This window comes from Lytechinus variegatus, chromosome 12 (genome assembly GCF_018143015.1).
Source record: "Lytechinus variegatus isolate NC3 chromosome 12, Lvar_3.0, whole genome shotgun sequence".
In the NCBI taxonomy this organism is placed as follows: Eukaryota; Metazoa; Echinodermata; class Echinoidea; order Temnopleuroida; family Toxopneustidae; genus Lytechinus; species Lytechinus variegatus.
Window position 1 is genome coordinate 12,917,487 of NC_054751.1, and position 23,617 is coordinate 12,941,103.

Here is a 23,617-nt window from a genome sequence, read left to right on the forward strand (position 1 = left end):
TGATATAAGTAGGGCCTAATAAGTGAAATGTGCTGCTTTTTACAGATCTCCAATGCGGAGAGATGAAAATTTATACAAGATTAAATAAAATTGTGTGACGTTTTTAATCTTATTTTGTTTGTTTGTGTTCTTTAATTACTGTTTTGTGAAGCACTAAACTATGGTCCTGTACAAGATTTACACTTTATGTTCATTTTGCAGAATGATGCATAGAAAAATTTCTTATTTCCACCGGATTTGATTATGACAGATCCACTGTCATGATATATATCACTTTATATGGTATTAATTTGTATATTTTCTTGATAATTTAATCACGGGAATGTATCTTTGAAGATTACCGTGTAGGATGATAGTAGTATTAGAGCGAAGATCCGGTGTCATGAGATAAAAGTATCCGTTGCATCTTCACAAGCCTTTCGAGGAGTGACGGATCCAAGAGGCGGGAGTCCGCCCCTCCCTTCCGGGAAGGAAAACAAATTGGGGTTTCTGGCGTCCGGGGTGATGGTTTTTCTTGCTTGCCCCCCCCCCGGCCAAAAAAAAATAAGATAAAATAAATAAATGAAATAAAAAAAAAAACAATCCACGAGCAAGTCGCCAATTGTGATGACAGTTGACCTCTATTTTTCTGATTGCCCAATTTCCGTTGGTCAAAAATGTTTTGATGAAAAGGTTAGCCCCCATTTGGGCCCCTATCATTGCTCCGTCTCTGCATGGGGGCACATCTATCAAAATGTATGCAGCGTATTGTTGGTTATATCAAAATTCTGTCGAAGAAAACTTGCTGCCAAAGAAAATTTATTAATTCCAATGAATTAGGGCTCACGTTGTTCCAATACAAGAAATTAGGAGCCGATATATTTCATAACCAAAGTCGGGGGTGGTTACCATGTGGGGGGTTTCCCACACTTTATGGGCGGTGGCGCAATAACGCCATTAAGGAATGCATGACACGATGTCATTCTACCCCCATAAACATGCAACTAACAACTTTCAAAATGAAAACGATATGGGCCTATGTTGAAATTACTTGATGAGTCATGGATTCATTCGTCAGATGTTTTTCAGATCGAGATGGTATCAGTGTTCAGTGCACATCATTACGATTGCACGCCCTTCAATCATGATAGTTAAAGGAGTTCACGATGTGACCTACATTGTATCGAAATGTGAGGAGATGAGGAGCAATCATGCATGTCTTCATCCCGGGGTCCCCATTGACATTTTGTTTTCTTCTATTCGCCATGGCCTAGTTCACATCGATTTACATAAAAACTGGAATGGTTCTTCTTTCACGGTTTCTGAAAAATATGAAATTTGTGTCATAGTTTTTTAGTATAGCTGATACCGATAGGCACTTCAATTTGATAATAATACAGGCCTAATATCCATGCATGTTAAGTTAGTTTAAAAAACGCACCGTATTTCCCATACTTGTATTTGGATTCGAAGTTGCATCACCCCCTCCCCAACCTGTCAATTTTTTTTTTCATTCGAATCTTTCATTCTCACCCCAAACCCCATAGGAAACCCAAACATTGCGCAACCCAATAAAGCCCATCATTTCTGTATGTGGGTGAAATATTACATATTTCATGCAATGAATTCCCCATGTACATACACTTTTTATGAAAATTATTGCGCTTTTACTGTCATTACTATATCACTAGTTTTTAACATTTGCCCTTGAAGATCAGACCTTCAATGAAACCTGGATTCACTCGAGGCTACATGAGAACTAATCCCCAAATACCCTCTTTTGTCACTTTTGAAGGTTTCTCTTATTCAATGTGGGTCCAGCCTTTTCCAGATTTCTTCTTCTTTACAGAAGATTAGATTTATTCGCCCAAACCCTACATGTATCTCTCTCCATCCTTCTCAACATTTATTCCCTTCTCCTTTCACTCTTGCCTATATTTTCATCCTCTCATTCCTTCCAAGCAACAAACACTCTTCAAGTAAAGTTAGAAGCACAATCATACTTTCTCTTCCATAAGTCAGAGAAGTATAATTAATAATTTGAAAAAAAAAATGTAAACCCTTGTTCAAAATCGTGAAGCCTGCAAACAAGACAAGATGCATTTACTGGCAAAATAAGGAAAAAAGAATGAGTAGTAACAAGCATTTGTAGCACTCGCCTGACTGGGAATACATGTTTATAAGTTCAGACAATATCCAACTTGCCATACATTCTTATCTGCAGATTTCAAGATAAACATATCGACTAAAGAGCCCAATGTAGTAAAGACACAGGACTATGATCAAGTACAATTCTTTGAATATTTTTTATTTTTTTAACATATTTTCTTTGGTTTCAAAATAGTGAAAGTTCATTTCATGACAATTTTAAATACCAATAATGTAATTTGTGATAACATATCACTTTACAATTCATGTTACATGCATGAATTCCATGACTCGTTTGATTAATTATGAAGGAGTAATTACTGAGGACTGCTACACAAGCTAAAACAAACCCTATGAGCTTTAAGTTCTAAACTGAAATAATAAACATGAATAATGTAGAACTTGTCTAGGCCTATACATCATTCGAAAACAAAATACACATCTAGTGCATATTTAATCAATCAAGACAAAGAAAGATATTTGATATATCAAGCTCCATTTGTGGCCAAACCTGTTGGCGCATCAAAAGGAATGCAATCATAATCAAATACTATAACGAATACAAACAAAACCTACATCCCATCCTCAACAAAAAACATTGCATAACTAGCACCTCAAATGACATGTAGATGGCATTAGATGAGTACAATTTAATACTAACACATTCATAATAAAAAAGAATGATGCCATCAATCACAATCAACAAATTAACTACTAATGTAGTAGAAAGACATTTTCTACATTCCTTTAGATATACAGACAATACACGTATGAACCTGATGTATTAAAAAGGAAATGCAATTTCAGTTACATGTATCATATTCATATCTACTTTCATGTACATATACAATGTATGTACAATAACATGATACAAAATGTTCATTTTTGTTTCTTTGCCAAATCTCAGCCATTTTCAAATCAAATGGATTTGGAGCATACTTTGACTATCGAATACATTTTTTATTCAGAAATATCAATATCATTGCTCGACACTCCATTAGATTATTCATCAATTTCTTTTTTCAGAAGTTTGATGAAATTTGAATCAACAAAAGGCATAATTCAAACAATCATACAGATTAAACATGGTATTTGAAGTTTTGAACACATGATAATATGCTTGATTTTGTCAGTAACAAGACACTACACGTATGTATTTTTTTTTCAAAAATACTTCACTTCTTGTTAAATCAACTACATGTAGCAACCTTTTTAACATCTACATGTATACGCGAGTCTAAAACATCTTGGTAAGCAATCGTGAAATTTGTTCATGTAAGAGAAAATATTCAAGAAAAGGACCATATTGTTGGAACTAATCCATAGCCAATTCAAGAGAAAACATCACACATTCAACTTCTTGCATTTTGGTCACTGGAAAATAGACAAAACACTTTGAAAGACTAGTACTACGAGACTAATTTAATTAATGCCCATCATTTGTATTCTGCTCAACATTTTGGGAAATAAAATTGAATCAACAAAGATTGTATTGACAAATCTTGTTAACTTAATTACATCATAACTAAGAAGCTCAAAGCCAAGAGAGCTATTTCACGAGGTATACATGAAGAAAGTTTAAAAATATACCATTTTTTTAAATCAAATTTTCATCAAAAGATGGTAGTGAGGTAATAACATCCACATGTACAAATAGACTTCCTAACACATGTACTTTATTACAATTCAATGGCAAGTACATGTATTTTCAAGCACTCTGTATAGTCATTTAAATCCCACATATCAAACATGATAGTTCTAATGATAAAAACCAGAGGATACAACTAGAAAAAAAAATCTAGTATCTCAAAGGGCAAATTCGTTGACTTTCTTTCTCACAACATAGAAGTTGAAACATTCTTAAATTGTATTTTGCAGAGATGATGTAGAGAGATAAATGACGCATCAAAATTAAGACAAGGCATAACATCTCAAATTCATTGTGAAGCAAATACTGTCTGCCATACCTAGTCAATGTACTGTTTAACTGTTTCATGAAATTGAACTAAGATGCAAAATGAAGTTGAAGCCTTTAGATAAATTGTGTTATCAAGAACACAAAGGTGGACAATTCTCTGTTACAAGTAACAGAAGCCTCTAACTTTAAATTATGCATAGGAATATCTACAGTCACTCGTAACTTATATTAAAGATGAAAGTGAACAATGTGGCCTAAAAAATAAATATCAAGACAATAACAATGGTTATCTCAAGGAAAACAGAAATACCGAAAGCAGATATTGTGATAGAGGGAAAGATGGTGGAAAAGTCAAGTCTTACATATCTGGGTCAGCAAAAGAGGATGGAAAATGTGAACAAGAAATTACAAGAAGGATCTGCCTTGCAAAGACCATTTTCTCAAAATTTGGCAAACTTCTCACCAACCGCAATATAAGCAGTCACACAAGATTACGCCTCACCAAATGCTACGTGTGGCCCATCATCACATACTCCTCTTTTTAAGAATTTTGATTCAACAATATTTCAGCTTAATAAATTGCAATTAGCAATATGCATGTATTCCTATTTTAAAGGTTTATTACCGTCAATTTTTAATAATTTTTTTACCAAATAGTGCAATTCACTCATACAGTACTAGGGCCAAGGGGAATATACGTTTACCTTTATTGAAATTGAAGTTCTCAAGAAAAAGCTGGCGTGGAATACTGAAGAGATGACAGGCAGAAAGAAAAATGAATGCTGCAAGATAGCACTGGATAGAGACAGATAAAATATCCATGACATCCAACCTCTTCAAAGAGAAGGAACAGCGGTAAGGTATAGGAATATATTAAGAGATGTTTCAAACACATAACTGATTAAATCAGGAGACAAAAAAAAATAATTATGCAGCACTTATCAACAGCTCATAGGGCAATTGCCCCCATGCTAACCACAGCTGGCATTGATCTTGCAAAATATGCATTACTCCTTCATTACATTCATCACTATCACCATGACAACATAGAAATGACAGAATTTCCATGAATTATCTAAGCCATGCCTCGTGCTCCATAAAACGGAGCAGCTCTTATTTCGGCTCACTTTTACTCCACATAGAGCATACAGAAGGTAAGCTAATCAGAATTCTTTCATCCAACCTTACTGCTCTGAATTCCTTCAGCGCAGATGTCTCCACCTTGACAAGAACCCCAATCCCCTTCTAGAAGAAGTTCTCATGTCAACTACAGTATGTCCATTGCTTGGATCATCCCCTTGACTATCGTCCACCAAAGAGCTTGACCTAACAGCTGTCCCGGGATGTGATAGCGGTGTTCCTGAACCAGCAGGTGAGTGTCCAACACACACTGAATTTTGTCTACATGTATTTGAAGTGGAACTTGATGATTGAGATGAAGATGTGACAACTGCTGTTGTGAAGCGTTGAGGTGAGCCATGTGGACTCAGAAAATGCTGAGGCCTTTGAGCCATGGAAACCACCGTTGTCTTTGGTGATGCAGGAACAGGTGGTGGCAACATCCGAGAATGAGGAGTGATTACTGGAGAACGCAGTGGAGACCCACATGCACATGTTGCAACTACCCCTGAAACCTGTGTTACAGTTGTGGACAATGGTCTTCCTGGGGTGGAAGGTGAGTTGAGGGTTGTGTTGCTCCCACTATTGTTTTGATTTTGGGGCTCCTCATTCTGCTGTTGCCGAAGTTGCTGCTGTAATTGTTCAGGAAATTGAGTTCCCGTTGAAAGTCTAGGCTGTGTCAAGATCTGAGTGTTTGGCATCGAAGCAAAGACTGGTGTGCTACTACCAATGATTTGGGAGTAACTCGGCGGCGCATCCGAGGGGCTACATGTAGGAGTACTGTTCAAGGATGAGAGGCTCCTGTAAAAAATACAAAGAAAAGGGCATTAATTTACAGAATTTAAAACTGGTTGGAGTCACTCTATTGAATCCATGTAATTATATTTGCCAACAATTGGCTGGCAATTTAAATTAAATAAAAGCAAAAACAAAACCAACACACTGTATTAGCATAGACCTACTACAAGTTGTAATAGGTCCATGGTATTAGTAAAAGGCCAATGAACTTCTCAATAAACTGTTCATGAATAATCATCTCTGATTTTTGGATTCTAGGAAATTCTAAATCATTATGGCGCAGGATATGATGGAAACTAAGGAAGTAAAGTAGCTTTCTAATTTGATCATGCTTTCAAGAGGCATGAAACGTTAACAGGTTGCAGGCTTTTTACATGACAGCCAAGTGTTCAGCTCTTGTTTGTAGTCATAATCCTCAAAGTTCACTGCACTATTCTTAACCCATTGCCAAAGTTTCCACTCCTATGAAAGGTTTTCTTTTTTGTACGCTTTTCTTGTCAAGGTAATTTTTTTAACCTGGTCTCCTACTGGATACCAACTTTACATACCGGTAAACAGGATGTGCAATACACTTTCGGGGCCAGTTAAATAAACCACTTTTAGAGTAAATGTCCAAGAATATAAGCTTGGTTTCAAACTTTCAGGAATTCTAATAAAAAATAATATCCCTGAGAGGAACTCAAAATGGCGGTATCCAGTTGAACATGTACATGTAAGTCATCGGCGTTTTAATATTTGCAATAATATCCCGTATTTAGTGACTAAGTGGTCATGAAAGGTGTAAAAAACTTGAGAGAATCAGATTCCTTGCCAAATTGGTCAACCTCTCCCCCTAAAATGCAACGAAATCGCCTTGAAGCTCCGAAAGATCTCGCTGCTGATCTCCCTCCTGACGAAAGCGATTCCTCCGCAGGAACCTAAACACTTCATTTACTGGCTTAATGACAGATTTATTTACTTTCCGCCATTGGCTTTTACATGTATTTCATTAGGTTTCGCGCATCTTTTTTATGGATGTGCTTCGCCAAGTGGTGTGCCTTAGCGGACTGGGATTGATTAGAAGCCCTGCTCTTCATCTTGCGTAGTTGTGTTTTCACTATTATGTGTTTTTCCTTAATTGTTTGTTTTTTACAGTATTTTTTTTAAGGCTTAACTGCATATTCTATTGTTGCTTTTATCTTCACTTTACATGCTCTTTTTTATCTTTGTATATGAATACAGCTCGATATTTCTAGCCTTTTTACATGTACATTGTACAGCAAGTAGCAACTGTGCAATGCTATGTTGTTAGTGAGTTTGCCTTTTTTTTTAAATTGTTTTGTTAAACTTTATTTTTTTTTATTGCCTTTTGTAACAATAACTATGTTTTAATAAGTTGTAAATATTGTAATATTACCTTGATTATGATTTTACGATATAATAAAACATACAAAAAAATGATAATAATATCTCCCTCTTTTCAAGAGTTTCAATCATATTTTCCATCTTTCCTGGGGTGCATGTCACACCAAATGTTAATTATAAATAAAATGGAAAAAAAATCTTTGATTTAATCTTAGACCATCACCTACAGGAAATGTCTGAAATTATTGAATAGGGCCTACATAGCAAGTTCTCTCAAAAGTGAGATGAAGGGAGGATGCAGGTTCTAAATCCCAACAGCTGATAATATTGGCAGCAACCACACAGTTATGATTCATACATTTACAAGCAAATCAGCACGTACAGTGTTTTGAAGATGACATTCACACTGAAGGACATATTTATGATAGGGCAACAGAGTTCACAACTTTGCAAGAACAGAAATTCTACATTACCCTTTGTAGGTCTTTACAGTGATTACATATATGTATACTTACATGTTCAGTGATTTCAGAATAACCCACTGATGATCAAAATTGAATTTCAAGAGTCTATTTACCATGTTGCATACAATAAAGAGTTTTGACTTACTGAGTTATTGCTTGGAGGCCACGGTGGGGTGGGGGACAATGATTACCCCCTGCTGGAAGACTAGTGCTAGGTCCCTCTCCGAGACATGGTATGGCAGCTTCCACATTGTAAGGAGGGGGCGGTGTATCGTATGACACCGTTTCGCCAATCTCTGAGTATGATGGTAGCTTACATGGAGGTACTGCAAAGAGAGAGAAAGAGAAAAAAATTGATATGGACCTTAAATTATTTTTAACAGGCATTTCAATTTTCATAAAACTGAACTTTTAGGGGGGAGAGGGAGACAAGTAGGGTCAAACATTGTTTCTAAACTAAAATCTTAATAAGTGTTGAACAACCTAATATTAATGCATTGCCTTGCAATATTACCTCCAAAGTTTTGATAACATACATGTATGATGCAAAGTTTGTCATCCTCGGGTCATATTTCCAAGGACAAATTTTGTAGGTTAGGTATTGATCATACAGGTGGAGTAAACCGGACTATTGACTAACCTGGAGTAACGTCTGGAAAGTTATAGCCTCTGCCAAGGAACATATCCTGAATAGAGCAGGTGCGTTCGCATCGGTTGTCCCTCCATGGATGGAAACGTTTCCTCTGCCACACACAGAACCCAATGATAAAGACGATCAGGAACCACACAAGCCAGAACCCTGTGAAAAAGAACAAGAGTACATTAACCATTTAAAACAAAAAAATTCATGCGCATAAGGAGTCTGATATCATGCACATGTATTATGATTGAATTTTCACATTTTGGAATAATAATCAGACTTCCATTGCAACAATACTCATAGCCAAGTGACAATGTGTGTCTTACTTAAATTCAATGTTAATATAATAATCAGGTAAATCAGTGCAGTAAAATAAATTTGGCTTCGTGTATCTCCAACACGTACATGTACAAGGCCCATTGCATTTGGCAACAGCGATTATATGCACTATATTTCAACATGTTGGTATTTTTGTATAAAATCCCTCTCTATTGTACCAGAGCTACTTGTTCATTCAGCAATGCAATTGGTTATGACGAAATGACACCAGAGGTCACTATGTTGTTGCTTCAAAATCAGCATAATATTCTCCATTTGATGGTTCATAGTAGTGTACATTCATCTAAAAAAAATCAGCCATAAATCTGGCACAACTACATGTACATATCATTGACAGATCATAATTCAAAGTCTACATGTACATGTAGGCTTACATTAGCTGAGATAACAAGTGTTGATGATCAAAATCATCTTCAGATTAAAGACTTATGAAGAAATACATGTAAGACTATACTCTGTAATGTTGATTCAATGGGGACTCCAGAGTACATACATAAAACAAATATTTGCCTCTGGTTATACCCAAAGATTGTACAGTAAAGTCATGAATTGGACAATACATGTACATGTGCAAATACCGGTAAACTATATACTCACATCAAATTAGGTTTTGACATAAAACATACAGAATATCATACAGATTATGTAAACAGTGAACATAAGTTTCATTTCAATTTTCATGAAAACATCAAATCAGTTTAGTGAACACTGTATGCATGGCAAGGATTTAGGAACTCAGTTGGGAGTCAAAGTTACAGGGCAAGAACATTCTCTGATTACAATCCAGTGTTTTCTTACAAAGACCCCAACCTAGATTTGAACATCATTCAGCGATCATATTGTCAAGGCAATGGCCTGGTCATTGTTAAACCAGGAGAAGTTCAGGGAGAAACGACCATGAGGAAACAGCATGGGCTGGGCCCATCCAAAGGGAAATGATCACAACACTTGTTTACACTCTCAGCACGAGGCCAAGTCTCTCTCCACGATAAACTATGAACTCCTATTGTAGACCAATGGAACAGTCCACCTACACACAGACCTATTAAACCTAACGAGCCAATACATGCACAACTCCTTGAGTCCATAATATTACATAAGCCTCGCATAGTTTATTACAATTTTCCTGACCAATATGCATAACAAGCTGAAACAGCTTTCCTGCAGTGATGTTTAAGCCTGTAATGTACATTACATGTTCAAGGTGAAGAAGAGGTCTCACACAGGTACCTGTCTCAAAGAAGATTGATATCATAACAAGACTACACAGGCCTATTCAGAATACCAGGAAACCACTCTCTACTGGTTTACTGGAGTACCCTGCAAGTAGTCTCTCAACCACAAAGCATTAATTAACGACCACTAAGTATCTCCTCACAATTAGATTACTCATCATTATCAGCTGTGATACTATATCTTGCATGAAAACAATGGAGACTTCAGATATATGTAAACACAATATCAGAGGACATGTTCATGAGGCTTTAAAAAAAGGGAATTTTTCATGGTTTCTCTGCTAAATTATATGCAACCTCTAGCTCGTAATATATTTGTACAATATACATGTAGACCTCCATTGCAACCATGCATTTTTTTTTCTTCAATCATTTACAAGAAAAACATGTGCACACATTGGCACCACAAGTTGGTCATCATTTAAATCGGCAAAAGTCAAACTATATTTTTCATTTCGTTTAATATTTTATTTTCAACCAACACAGATGAACTTTCATTATCGTAATTTTTTTAATGTTGATGTCAAATATGACATGGGCTTACATGCTGATCAAATAAAGGCCTACATGTACATCATGTCATCCTATGATGCAAGCAACCTACCCATATTCAATATCACATGTACTTGTGGAAAATATAGGCCTATACATGTATATTCAAATATATCTTTTGATATAGAAGCTCTACATGTACACCTATAGTGGCCATTAACAGATATTATCAGGGAGCACACTTTGTGCAGGGCAGCATAATATTAAAGGTACATGTACCAATTCACAACACGTGACTGAAGCTCTCCTTTGCTGTAAACAAGATTGCTCAGGAGAGGCCTGGGAGGGTAAAAAATAGGGACTAGAATTGGCCTCTGACCCCATCCCTCCAGCAACTGGCGAAATAAAAGAAGGCTTTGCTGCAAACAAGGAAGGAGTACAGTAAGCATGTACAAAAGGCTATACTGCTCTGAATGACCTGGTGATCTTTTGAGACAGATTTAGACCTGGACAAGTGATTCATGATTGAGATCATTAAATCTCTCAGTTCATTCTGGATTGAATAACACTGATCTCATAAACAACCAAATTCTCTCATGTTTCTCTGCAATCTTTGGGCATATTGGGATAGAAAGAACACTCCGAAGTAAAAAAAAAATGTTTGAAAACCATATCAGTGTCCTTATTTTTCAACTCAAATAGTGACATGTAGCCCTACATGTATATGTAAAATCATAAAAAAATTTTCCACTACATGCCACACTGTACATAAGGTCCAATGACAAGTTTTTAATAAACTAGGCCTACAATACAGTGTTGTTTCAGTGATTTTCAATTACACTGCTGAAATTTAATTTTATTTTTCATGTGCTTATTGGAAAATCTATAAACTTATTGTTCAACATGGGGTGCTTCACACATTTTCCTGGCCCTGTTTCCAGCAAGCAAAACCGCTACAAGCTTCACTTTTCACATTCCCTTTTCGGCCATGTCTACATGTACAACAAAAACTTCCACCTCCCCCCCCACCAAAAAATGCCTGCAGACCTAAATTCATTATTTTTTTTATATATAAAGCACATTTGAACAATGGATCCTTTGAATTTTATTCATTTTTTTGTGCCAATACTTCTAGGAATTATTCTCTGAACCATTGATTACATCTTGAACCATGTTCCTGGATCTGAGCCCTAGAAATTTCAAGGAAAATAACGAAGAGACAAACAATGACTCAACATTGTCCAACCTTCAAGGACAGTATGTACCTTGAACTCTTATCTGAACAATCAACTCATCTGCATAAATGCTAGGATATGGGGCACATTACAAAAAATCATTGCACTGTTTTTGTTTTCTGGTAGGAATGCCAGTATTTCCATCACTTTTCTTCCCATTTTATTAGACAATACAATCAGGGATGCAGGAAAACCGTTGTAAAAAACCCCATGGCAACTTTAGGGATTCAAAGGCATGTCTTGGCTCTTGCACAGCAGCTTTCCCACATTCTCGACTATTTTCTATTAAGGTGTTTACACAGTGGCACGGCTCGGGGGTGCGACACGCGAGCCGTGCTCAACACGGCAATTTTATGCTGTGTAAACGCGATCAGTGTGATCCGCGAGCCGTGTCGAACACGGCTTTTTCGATCCGCCAAAATCGTAGGTTTCAACCCGCGAGCCGAGTCAGACTCGGCAATTTTTTTCGTGTGTAAACAGAAAGCCGTGTCGAACTCTCTTGACCAGGTCACTGCGCGCGCTTTCACTTTTGGCATGGTTGTTGTTCGCACGGACAAGATTCGATTCCGGCGGTGAATTTCCCGCGTTTAATTTGCGACGTCATAATTCTTCTTCCGTTCGAGATCCACGAGCCGTGTTGAACTCGCCTTTTTATTTGTACGTATAAACGCGATCTCTGATCCCTTCTTCGCAGTGTTCAACCCGGCTCGCGGATTCAACACCCGAGCCGAGTCAATGTGTAAACACGGTATAAGTTTGCTGGATTCCTGAGTGATAGACTATTAAGCACTGACTTACATGTATGTTAAAAAAAAAAAAAAAAAAAAGACCTGTGTACAAGCAACTTTTTGATCAAAATGACAAGTAATGGTACTTAAAAAGATTCTGTTTATATTATTCCGGTAGCTTTGATATTACATGTACCTGCTGAGTATAGGTACATGTACATGTATACGGCGACAAAATTTTTACAAAATTCAGGAGAATTCAGGATTCTGGGGCATATCTATGCTGTCCCAAGTACGCTGCCGACAGGAGAGGAAACTGGAAAATGCATGCCTGTTAATCATTGATCCACCCTGGGATTTTCTTACCCATATTAACAAACAATAATGTCAAAGGGAAGTGTCAATCAACAACAGGTTATCAAGATTTTACCTGGGAAAACAAGAGAAGCCAAGTTGCACCTTGGAGTGTGTGTCTGAATTGTAATGTCGAATGAATACTACATGTACATTCAGACAAGATAATTCATGTATCAATCGATGAGATATAAGATATAGGCCTATAACATAGGAACATTTGGGGGATCATTATATATAATATATAATAGTCCTTTCTTGATAAATCATTGATCAACTGAATGATCCAATATGATCATTGCATAACAGGACGATGCGTCTGAATGACCATAATCATACAGACCCTATTTAAAGTATAAATATATTGTAATTGCAGAGTAGGCCAGGTGGGCCGTTTCATGTTCCAGTCGTGCGTAACTTTACGAACAGCTTTATGTTACGGAGTCCTGGACTTGTTACTCTGGAAGTGGAACTGATCTTTTCTTTGCATAGACTGCATATTGTTACATGAACTTGACAACCTTAAAAAAAAACAGATGAACAGTGGAATGTCTCATAAAGATGCCATCCTGGAATTTAGATGAAATCTTTCAAACATTTTCAAGTCAATTATCCAATAGCTACCATCCTTCTTCACAACCTTGAACTTAAAGTTTGCTACCTGACAAACTGGAACACACAGCTGGAGACAGATTTTGAGTAATCTTTCTTAGAAAAATGGCAATTGCAAATTGTATCAACAACAGGACTTTTTTGGCTTCCTTCCCATTTTAGGCCTTCTCTATTCACTTGACATTTGCCATTGATCCTGAAAGAGATTCCTCGAGAAGACTTGAAAGAAACAACTTATAATTTGGCAGCACTGATTACTCGTTTATGCCCCCAAGATTCGACCTATTTGGCAGTGAATGCACAAAAACAGCCGAGTATCCTGTTCGTGTACAGTAATGCGTACAAGTTTGTCATGCAGGTCTCAACAATTAATTGTTTTACATGCTTTCCACATACTTACACCAAAGTTCATAGTAATATGTACAACATTCTCCGCTCCCACAACAATGACCTGTCTCACACCAGTATCCTTCCACTTGGCAGAATTCTCGTGCCTGTAGTAAAACAGAATAGAAAAATGATGGCGAAAAAAATATATTAATCAACTTCAATTTTAAATTCTGTTCACCAAAATCATGTATGTAATCATGTCTTCCTTATACCTAAAGTCACATTTGCTCTATGGCAGCCGTACATCGAGTCAAAAGCTGCTGTTTGAACATTTTTTGTAATAGCTACATATGGTTTGTATAAAAATGAATAAACCGCTGTTATCAACTCGCCATACGGCCACTATAGGGGAAATGTGACTGAAGTATCACATTCATGTTAAGAGCTGTAAAATATTCTTTGATTTGTTTTTGTTTTGGGCATTAGGCTACTATCGAATTGCATGCTTGTCAACTGAAATGCATTAAGTGCCTTCTTGACCAATCTACCAGGAGTCATTGACTTTGTAAACACATAAATTTCTATTGTTTGGTGAAACTCCTGGTAGAGGAAGCTCATAAAAACAAAGGAATTATTATCAATGTGACCTACATTCAACCACTTTTTTAATCTATTTGATAGTGCGACTGTTTATATACTTCCTCTTTGTCTAGATGAGAATAGCATTTACACCTGTTATTATGCTAGCAGAGCAATGAGAATACATGTATTCCTACATAGGTGTTTTCAAACCACCTCGATCACAAGAATCCCCGTTAAATTACGAGAACTTTTTAGGCTGAAAAATACCCATTAATTATTCCTGCATTCACACCGCCCTGAAGCATACCATTCAGGATAAGTTCCCGAAGTTACGAGCATGCGCACCATGGTCTGATAAGCAGGCAAGGCGTGAGATTCAAAATCACTAGCCCAGCAGCCACCCATGGCGCCATGCCCAACGACACGCCGGGCTAAAAGTTCCGGTATCTTGCTTTCACATCGCCAAAATACCTGCGACCTTGGAAAATCCCCGCTACTAGCGGGTATTTTCTTTCGGGGAAATTACGCGTTGTTTGCTTTCACATTACCAAAATACCTGTTATTTTCCCGATCAGAGAATACCTGGAACTGACGAACTTCGAGGCGGTCTGAAACCACCTCATGTGGATGCTTTCAGAAATCAGAGGCCTTTGAACATTTACAAGTAGGCCAAAGCTTACTCGGCTCAAAATAGTTCAGTTTAAACTTGAATAATTGCAACATCAGGCAAAAAAACATTATTTCATTATTTTCTGGGCTACTTTATACTGCCTAAATCTGCAACATTGGATATAATGCTTTAACATTGCAATGAATGGGGATTTCTAGGGCTCCTTTTTGGGGGCTGTCCCCAACACATGAGCATTTTTTTCCCTGTGCAAAGCAAAAAGTTTGTTTAAGAGTTTAGACTCTAATAATCAAAAACGAAAAGTGAAACTGGCCTATACAGTATGTAACCAATCAAAAAAGTCATAACATGAACACATTAAAAATACATGTTTCATGCATTTTTTTTCACTGCCTTTGATCAAAGCCCTCTATTTATTCTGTTCCAAAGCAAAGTACTCCGCTGCCCATCAGTGGATGTCTCAGAGTGGAGTACCAGAAGTATTCCTTGAGTGTACGGCCAAAACTGCACAATGATGAGTGCACTGGCCCTGGCAAATGGAATATTTTTTTCGATTAATCAAACCCATCTATTAACTATATTTTCAGAGTCTAAGTGATGTAGACTGCTATTTATGACATTTTAATCCAGATAAATCACATATTGCATAGCTTATTGCGAATATGTTGACTACATGTACAGTACCAGTACTCCCCAATTTCATGCTATATGGCAAAAAATTGTGCACCAAGTTTTAAACATGTCTAGGCCTTAGCAATGGCACTAACTGTATCCACAGGCAAACAATTCAAACCAATATTGCACCATTTATATTGATAAATCTTGCACATCTTTACATGTTGGGTACACTGAAAGGACAATCTGACACTACAATTAGGCATGCTAAAAAGTAAAAGATTGGGTCTGTGTATTTCAATAATTTCCATCCTGAAAAAGAAAAAAATAAATAAAGTGAAAGCATGTTCACTGCTTAGCTAGTACACTAACCTTAGGCCCAAGAGCATCCCCGGAGAGCATCCCACTAATTACAAAGGCTATGCTCTTCAAATTTGTATACAATGAATATAAATACATGTAGGTGCCTACATAAGCCTATTCTATGCAGATGAATTGCCGATTCACAGCTTCAGCCTTCATTGTACAAAAACTTTGATCAAAACAAGGTAGACCTACTTAAGAAGTGGATCAAGGTTTGTCTACATTAAATGTGTAGTACATGCCGAGATCACGGCTCAGTAATATGATGGTTTACAACTACAACCTACAGGACAAGTCCACTCCAACAAAAAATTGATTTGAATTAAAAGAAAAAATTAAACAAGCCTATCAGCTAACACTTAAAAATTTCATTAAAAAATTAGAAATTTATAACATCTTAAATTTTCATCTTTATATTGATTGCTAGAATATGGGGCACATTACCTAAAATCATTGCAGTGTTTTTCCTCGCAGGAATGCCAGAAGCGTCTTACCATCACTTATCCTCCATTTATAGGTCACAAAATTTGATTATTTTGTTCCGAAGGCCTATGCAAATGGGGTAAATTATCACATTCCCCCTCCCTCAAATTAATAAAATTTGGAGAAGAAAAAAATGTATGATGTATCTTAGTGTCTGGAGACTATTTTAAGACACCTGGAAATTATGATACAAATTTGTTGAATTTCGAAATTGGGGAACAAAAATGTTATAGGATATGGGAAAGAGGCCTAAAATTTTCATCTGTTATAATTCAAATGCCATCCACCATAACTTACGTCTTAAGATAACTGCAGAGTTCCGAATTGACCAACTCACACAAGTGTATGGCAGAGAAAGCTATCTCTTTCATGTTCAAACAATAGATGCTTCTCTGCATTGATCTGTCCCACAAGTCCCTCTCTTCTTTTTAACCCCCATTTTATTGGTTCAATGGATTTTGTACAGGCTGGGACACTGGACATTATCTCTCTAGACTATCCAAATACAATGGTCCAGGTGCAGATAAATAAACAAATGAACCACTCTTTACAGTTAAATTCAAATGAGCAAGACAACTCTTGACAGTTAAATTCAAATGAGCAAGACAAGTCTGGTCATAAACTCCCTTCTCCCCAAACATGCAATTGAAAAAAATGTAGGCCAAACTCAGGTTACGTGATAGGCCTATAGGCCAAGAGGCTACATCATGATCTTAGCATAGGCCTATAAAAGGCTATAATATCACAATAGACCTAAAATATTAAAATTCACATGCATGAAGAGAAAATTCATGTTCAACAAATCAAGTAGGACAATGAAATATCAGGACTATGGTCTGTATTAAGCTCATAGGCCTATAAAAACTTCGGCAAATATGAACACTAGTGATCATGATTATTAGAAATATTTTGGTTATGTTTTTATTTTTGCATTCATATTGCCCCTAAAATCTATTCTTCGGTTTATATATCTTCATGGTATGTATTTTTGTAAAACTGTGATTACATTATGAATATCTCATCAAGCATTGCTCATTTTAAGTTTTCTTTTCATAAACATATCCTCCAATTAGCCGCCTAAGAGTAATGCGGATAATTCAATAAAAATTGTGTTCATAAACTCCGAAAATAAGCCGCATTATTTTTACGAGCGCCCGTCCTGAAAAAGGCGGATAATCGCCATGACAACTGGACACGCCCCCTCCGATGCGGTTGTGTTGGAAAAGGGTGACCTTGTGACCGCACCATGGCAATTATCCGCATTATTTGGAAATGCGTTCATAAACTCAAAATCTTATCCCGATGCTGCTATTATGCGAATAATAGCAGCATCAGAGTAATGCGGATAACTCTTGTCCTCCTCCAATTTTACGACCAAATTATGCTATTAGCCGCCTAATTCATAGTAACTGGGTTTATGAAAGGGGTATCAATGTACTGAAGATTATTTAATGACTTTTACAGATAAATCACAAGAATACATAAAATAAGCAATACATGTACTTTAATTTAGAAATATCATTATGAAAAATATTTGTAATATTCAGCTTATGCCAGCAGACGTACCGCCCTGGTTCACAAAGTTCAGAATACATGCCTACTTGGCTTTACAATTAAATACTGAATATGACGCCAGAGGTGAACAAAATCAACAAATTACAAAATGTAATTACCAATAATAGTATCAGCCTGAAAAAATAAGAAGTTAGGGGAAAAAAAGATGGTGAAGTAACACTATAAACTATGGAATAATGTTTTTTTTTAAACAAAAGATTACTCCCACCCCCCCCCACCCCCAGAGCGCTAAGCAACATGTCCTGAAAGGTGTGTTTGCGTGTATACTATTATTGTGGATGGAGTGAAACCAGTTCGAACCAGCTGTTCGTTGATGCACGGTGTACGAATGATGAAATACATGGCCTCATCATAGAGCTAGCTCCATGGCCTCATGTGCATGCTCGTTTAATACTGTGATACACGTGGAACATTAATTAAAGGGCGTTTCAATTCACAGCATGTAGTAGGTCACGCTTTCATCAATAAGGGTCATTTACAAACGGAAAACATGAATAACAATGTAACATTCCTAGATCTATGATGGAGTTCATCATATTTGAATTCCATGACTTTGATACGAAAACTAGTAAAAAAAAAAAGAAAAGAACATATCTGTTATAATTATCCATCATCCAATTTCAGCCATATTTAGGGAGTTGGGGAGAGGGTAACTCTAAAATAGATTGTTTTTAATACCATTTCCACACACCAACTTATTTTTTTGTATATGTACGACAGTCTTCGGTATTACACTGGTATATCTTCCAAAGCAAAGTGCACGCCATGTACATTTCAACACACACACATCAACGTACACTCGATCGAAGGGTCTCCATGTGACAATCAGCTTCCCAGGGTCTTCCCCATTTAGCAATGCATATTTTATGTGACACAGAAAGCAGCCAATGAGAGTGACCCTCCGCTGCTCGTTCATTGGTCGATGCCTCAGCAAAATTTGCATTGCCTCATTACTATTACACACGCATGCTCAGATGTGACAGCTGGGCTGATTGTATGCTAATACAATCAATTTAGTTCTCACGGGGGTGGAGCTTAGATCAAAAGGGGGATATTGAGTAACCTGTTTGTTCTCTTATTTTGAATGGGATCGGCCAGTGACCGTTAAAGGCACATATTGGGCATTTAAATACCCTGCAATTGTGTATGTAAAACGTGTGTGTACATGTCAAGTGTACATTCTGTTCATATACAAACAAGCTCCTCATGCCCAGGGTTTTTACGTAGTAAACAAATTTTTGCACAAAGAAATATTTTGAGATTTCGGGCAAGTGTGTGCATGAAACCAGTGTTTATGGTCATGGTCTCTGTAGTGTAAAGGTATTGCAGTACATTGCACAATGTATGCAGGAGTGGAGAATGGGAACCCCCTTTCACCAAAAATATCCAAACCATGTATTTCTCTACATGTTGCAAGATTCTACCTCAGGTGAAGTGGTGTTTTCAGCAGAAGCACATAAAATTGCTCACAAAATTTAAACACATTGGAGAAGTTTGTTTGTAATTTCATGACTTTATACAAGCAGGCCAATAACATATTCTGATATATTTTAATACATCATTTATATTTTTACAATTCTTTCATTTTTTAAAGACTATTCTTATAAATATAAATTATTATTATGAATTATATTAATTAGTATTTAGGCCTAACTAGCAGCTTTTACATGAAGATAATGTCAATCAGGTCAACCTATTCTAATTACAATGTACCAGGTTCCTCGAGGAGGACATCAGCCCTCTGGTTGCTTACAAGCATCCATGCTTTCTTAGCAATCAGGTAGGTAAATAAAATCACTACCACCACCATGGCATCAGTTTTTTCAATTTCATCTAAAATCAATTATTGCCCTTTTCAATTCAACATTGTGAAGGTAACTAAACATTTCCACCCTCAGTCACCATCATAGATCTTGGAAGACACTTCAAAATTCCATGCTGGGTTGCCCTTTTACTTACTGAGATGAGTGAAAAAATGAATTTTGCATAAAAGAAATATACTGAACAAAAGGACTTTTTGGCAACATGAAATTCATTACATTCAGGCCTGATTGCATTACTTTATGAACAATGGGGACTTTGCAACCAAACAAATGTCAAACCATGGAAAGACTTGTCAAACTCTGACACAAGAGTAATGAGTTAAATATCCACCCCTAGTTGAAGCACATAATCAATGCTAAATGTGAAAAATGGCAATTTGCCTATAACAATTCAAGGTAATAAAAATTTCAAACCAACTTTAACTCTACCAGTGGGACTAGATAGTACATAGATAGTACAATAAATGCCTACTTTTTTCCAAAATATTCACATTATCAACAGCAGTAAAACATTGTTTTTTTAGCACAATTTTCTTCACCTTTTTGTACAAACTCAAATAAGTGATTACTGATAGTGTTATTTTTTTCTCCAAATTACTAACCCATCTTCAATATCACTGTCTGTGTATTCAAAACAATCCTCGATTGAGAAGTCAAAGCTTTTCTTAAACTTTGATTTCTGGCTGAACGAACTGATTCAGATGTTCAAAGTTTTAAGTTCGCTGGCCGCGGGCCATACATTACGAAGAACAAATGTTGACTCCCGGACATGTCTTGAAAAAATAAAAAAAAGTTTAGATCTAGAATTTTACACACACTGACACTCGTGACTCTAAATAAGTTGTGACTTGTGCCTGCTATTAAATGCAAAGGGAAAGTTAGTGGAGCTAAAACTAAAGACAAAAGTAAAAAAATGAACAAGAAAGATGTTGATTTAAAGATAAATTCCAGTTTTGGTAACGATCTCAAAATGACTTTTTACAGAATCTAATAGAATGACCACCCAAGTGTCTATTTGTATGAATAAAAAATATGTGCCAAAGGATTCTGGAAGAAATTGTGTAATTGCTGAGAAATAAGCAAAATAAGCGCGGATTCAGTCACTTCCGTCGGGTCTTTATTCCAGCAATAATAATACACTGTCCCACGTGTGCCTATCTGTGTTGGTGATCTTCAGTGCGAACATTTTTCAGCGTAGATTTCAAGATTTCACAAAGTTCAGTTTGTGTAACTGTACCAGATCTAGATCCTCGATGATATATTGACAATTAAGCCTTGTTTTACAGACGTTCTCATGAAATCAGTGTTTCCTGCAACTACTGGAATTTCTCTTTAAGACCATTTGTCATTAAGTCTGATAGGTTATCAATGTAGTAAAGTTAATGTGCAGTAAGCCAGTAACATCACTCAGATTTTCTAATTTTGTTTTTTTATTACTCTACCATACCGTACTAAGTACTACTAGATCTAGGCCAACTTAAACCTTAAACAGATGACTTGGGCTTAGCTCCAATTTAACCATTCCTTCTGATGGCCATAATGTTAAATTTAGGGGGCACATACCAATTATCGGCTTAACTTTATAATCCAGTGTCATGTGATAATCTTGTGTGATGCCTTGTTAGTATCCATGCTCTCATCATCTTATCATGACATTGGATTGTAAAGATACTTCCAATTATCTATGGTAAAGAGCAGAACCAGGGCTGAGCAGAACTCTGTAGACTTCAGTCTGGATGTCTTGAAAATTACTAGAGATCTAGACCTTCCAGTTAGGGGTACGTTTTACATGTACATGCTACATTATGTACGTATTCTCCCATTTCTAATGACTAACATCACAGTATTAATTAGACAGCTGGCAGACGTCTGTTTTGTGGAGTTTTCTTACATTTTTAAATTTCTATTTGTTTCTCCTCGTACATGGACGGCTGCAGCCGCCATTAGGGGGTAAACAATGCAAAATCCCCCCGACATGGCTCATCGATACTTATCTTTATTTCTTGAAAATAAATATAAAAAACTGGACCAAAATCAACATTAATATTCTGTTTTGGCCTGAAATGCACCAAAACTGGGCAAAATAAATTTAAAAGGAAAAAAAACTTACTTCGGCTGTCACGCAACTCCCACTCTCTGGTTTATTCGAACTTAATAATAATAGGCCTAGGGCCTAATACATAAACATGGCCATTGAGTCCCTGTACAGATCGAGATAGAAGTCAAGCTTCGGTCTCTGTACTAGATATTCAATTGGTGAGTGTAGCGAACGGAGTTCAGTGGAACAACCAATACCGGTAGGCCTACATGTATACCGTAACCATGATAACAGAGACAGAAGCTTTTTGGTCTAACTCTAAGTATTATTAGTATGCATGATTGTCTCCAACCAGTTCAGACGTAGAATCTAGATCTAAGCCATACCGTACATAGCCAAGATATGGCAATTTTGGCATTATTTATTTCTCACTTAGCCTACAAACATGACAAATTAAATTGCATTTGCACTTTCAGATGAAAGATGCTCAGGTTTATTTAGCCTTTTTTTTTGGGGGGGGGGAGATAGAGTCCACTACAACATAGCCTAGCATAAAATACTCTAGTCTAGTGACTAGAACTCTAGTTTACAATTTAAAGTTAGTTAACCTTTTTTTAACTTAAGTTACACAGCCTCCTCATTGTCATTGACATTGTCTAGTCTAGTCGAGTAGGCCCTGAGTAAACGTTACTCGTTACTCGTTTGACGTTAGGCCTAACTTAGAATTTAGATAGGTTATCTAGACGTAGGCCCCTAGATCTAGATCATCTAGGCATGATTGCTAGGTCTTATTCTGGATCTTATTCCGTGATGAAAAAGTTGGTGACATCTTGTTCCAACTGCCAATTCAAGTAGGCCTAAGCCAATACTAACTTGGCAGTAAACTTGGCCATGACTGAGCCCGAGGACGCAGAGATCGAGAACAAGGGCAACTCAAAATCAAATTGATATCTATCGTTACTCATAGACAGGTTAATGTTAAATTTTAATTTGTTACGACTTGTCTACTAAGTAATAAATGAAAAAAATATACAAACTTACCTGAGTATATTCAAAACGCTGTGAAAATACAGCAAGAAAGACTGTGAGTGGTGATAAAAATTTATATACACCCATCCTGCTACTGCTAGTTCCAGTGCTTCCCGAAAACAGCTGATCGCTGTAGCTCGCCATTTTCTCACACTAGCTCACACAAACAGCTGATAGCTAGCTAGCTCGAGCTCGGTAACCAGCTGAAGCCGAATTCGAGCTTGCTCAATGGTGCAAAACGTGACCTGCATTTGGGTCACCATTCGAATATAGGGTTGGATGTTTTTAAAACTTGATTCATGTCAGTGATAAAAGTATGATGTTTTCTTTCAAAAAGGAACAATTCTCAATAGTTTTTTATACATTACTAAAAAATTATGAAAAATAGTGAAACAATACGAATCTCAGTACAAAAACTGTTTACTTTACTAGCAGATGAAAAGGAACCCCCTATTATGAATGCACTCGCCCAAATCATCCCACTGCATTGTACTCGTTGTTCAACGTGGTTGCCTGGCCTGCGGTTTTTAAATCTTGAATAATTAACGAGTCGAGCCCCCCGTTATGCAAATTTCCAACCTTGTTGCGAGGGCTTGTACGAGAAGCTTGTCACACCAATCCAATCGAATCTCGTAAACAACTTTTGCGCATGCGTTAGAGGTTCGTGCGGTAAAACTTTTTTTTCTTTTTCACGTTCACTCAAACTTAAAGGGCCACAAACAATTTGCCAGTGTTCAGATATCAGT

The 23,617-nt window shown here is 36.7% G+C and overlaps 1 protein-coding gene across 1 annotated transcript; it reads right to left on the reverse strand.

The window, feature by feature from the left end:
* Nucleotides 1-2,266: 2,266 nt before the first annotated feature.
* LOC121424780 lies at nucleotides 2,267-23,083 on the reverse strand. Its single transcript, XM_041620555.1, has 5 exons — nucleotides 22,884-23,083; nucleotides 13,806-13,899; nucleotides 8,411-8,569; nucleotides 7,916-8,096; nucleotides 2,267-5,965 (listed from the first exon to the last, which is right to left on the reverse strand). The coding sequence occupies exons 1-5, from the start codon at nucleotides 23,013-23,015 to the stop codon at nucleotides 5,248-5,250; spliced, it is 1,284 nt and encodes a 427-aa protein (XP_041476489.1). The 5' UTR covers nucleotides 23,016-23,083; the 3' UTR covers nucleotides 2,267-5,247.
* Nucleotides 23,084-23,617: the final 534 nt, after the last annotated feature.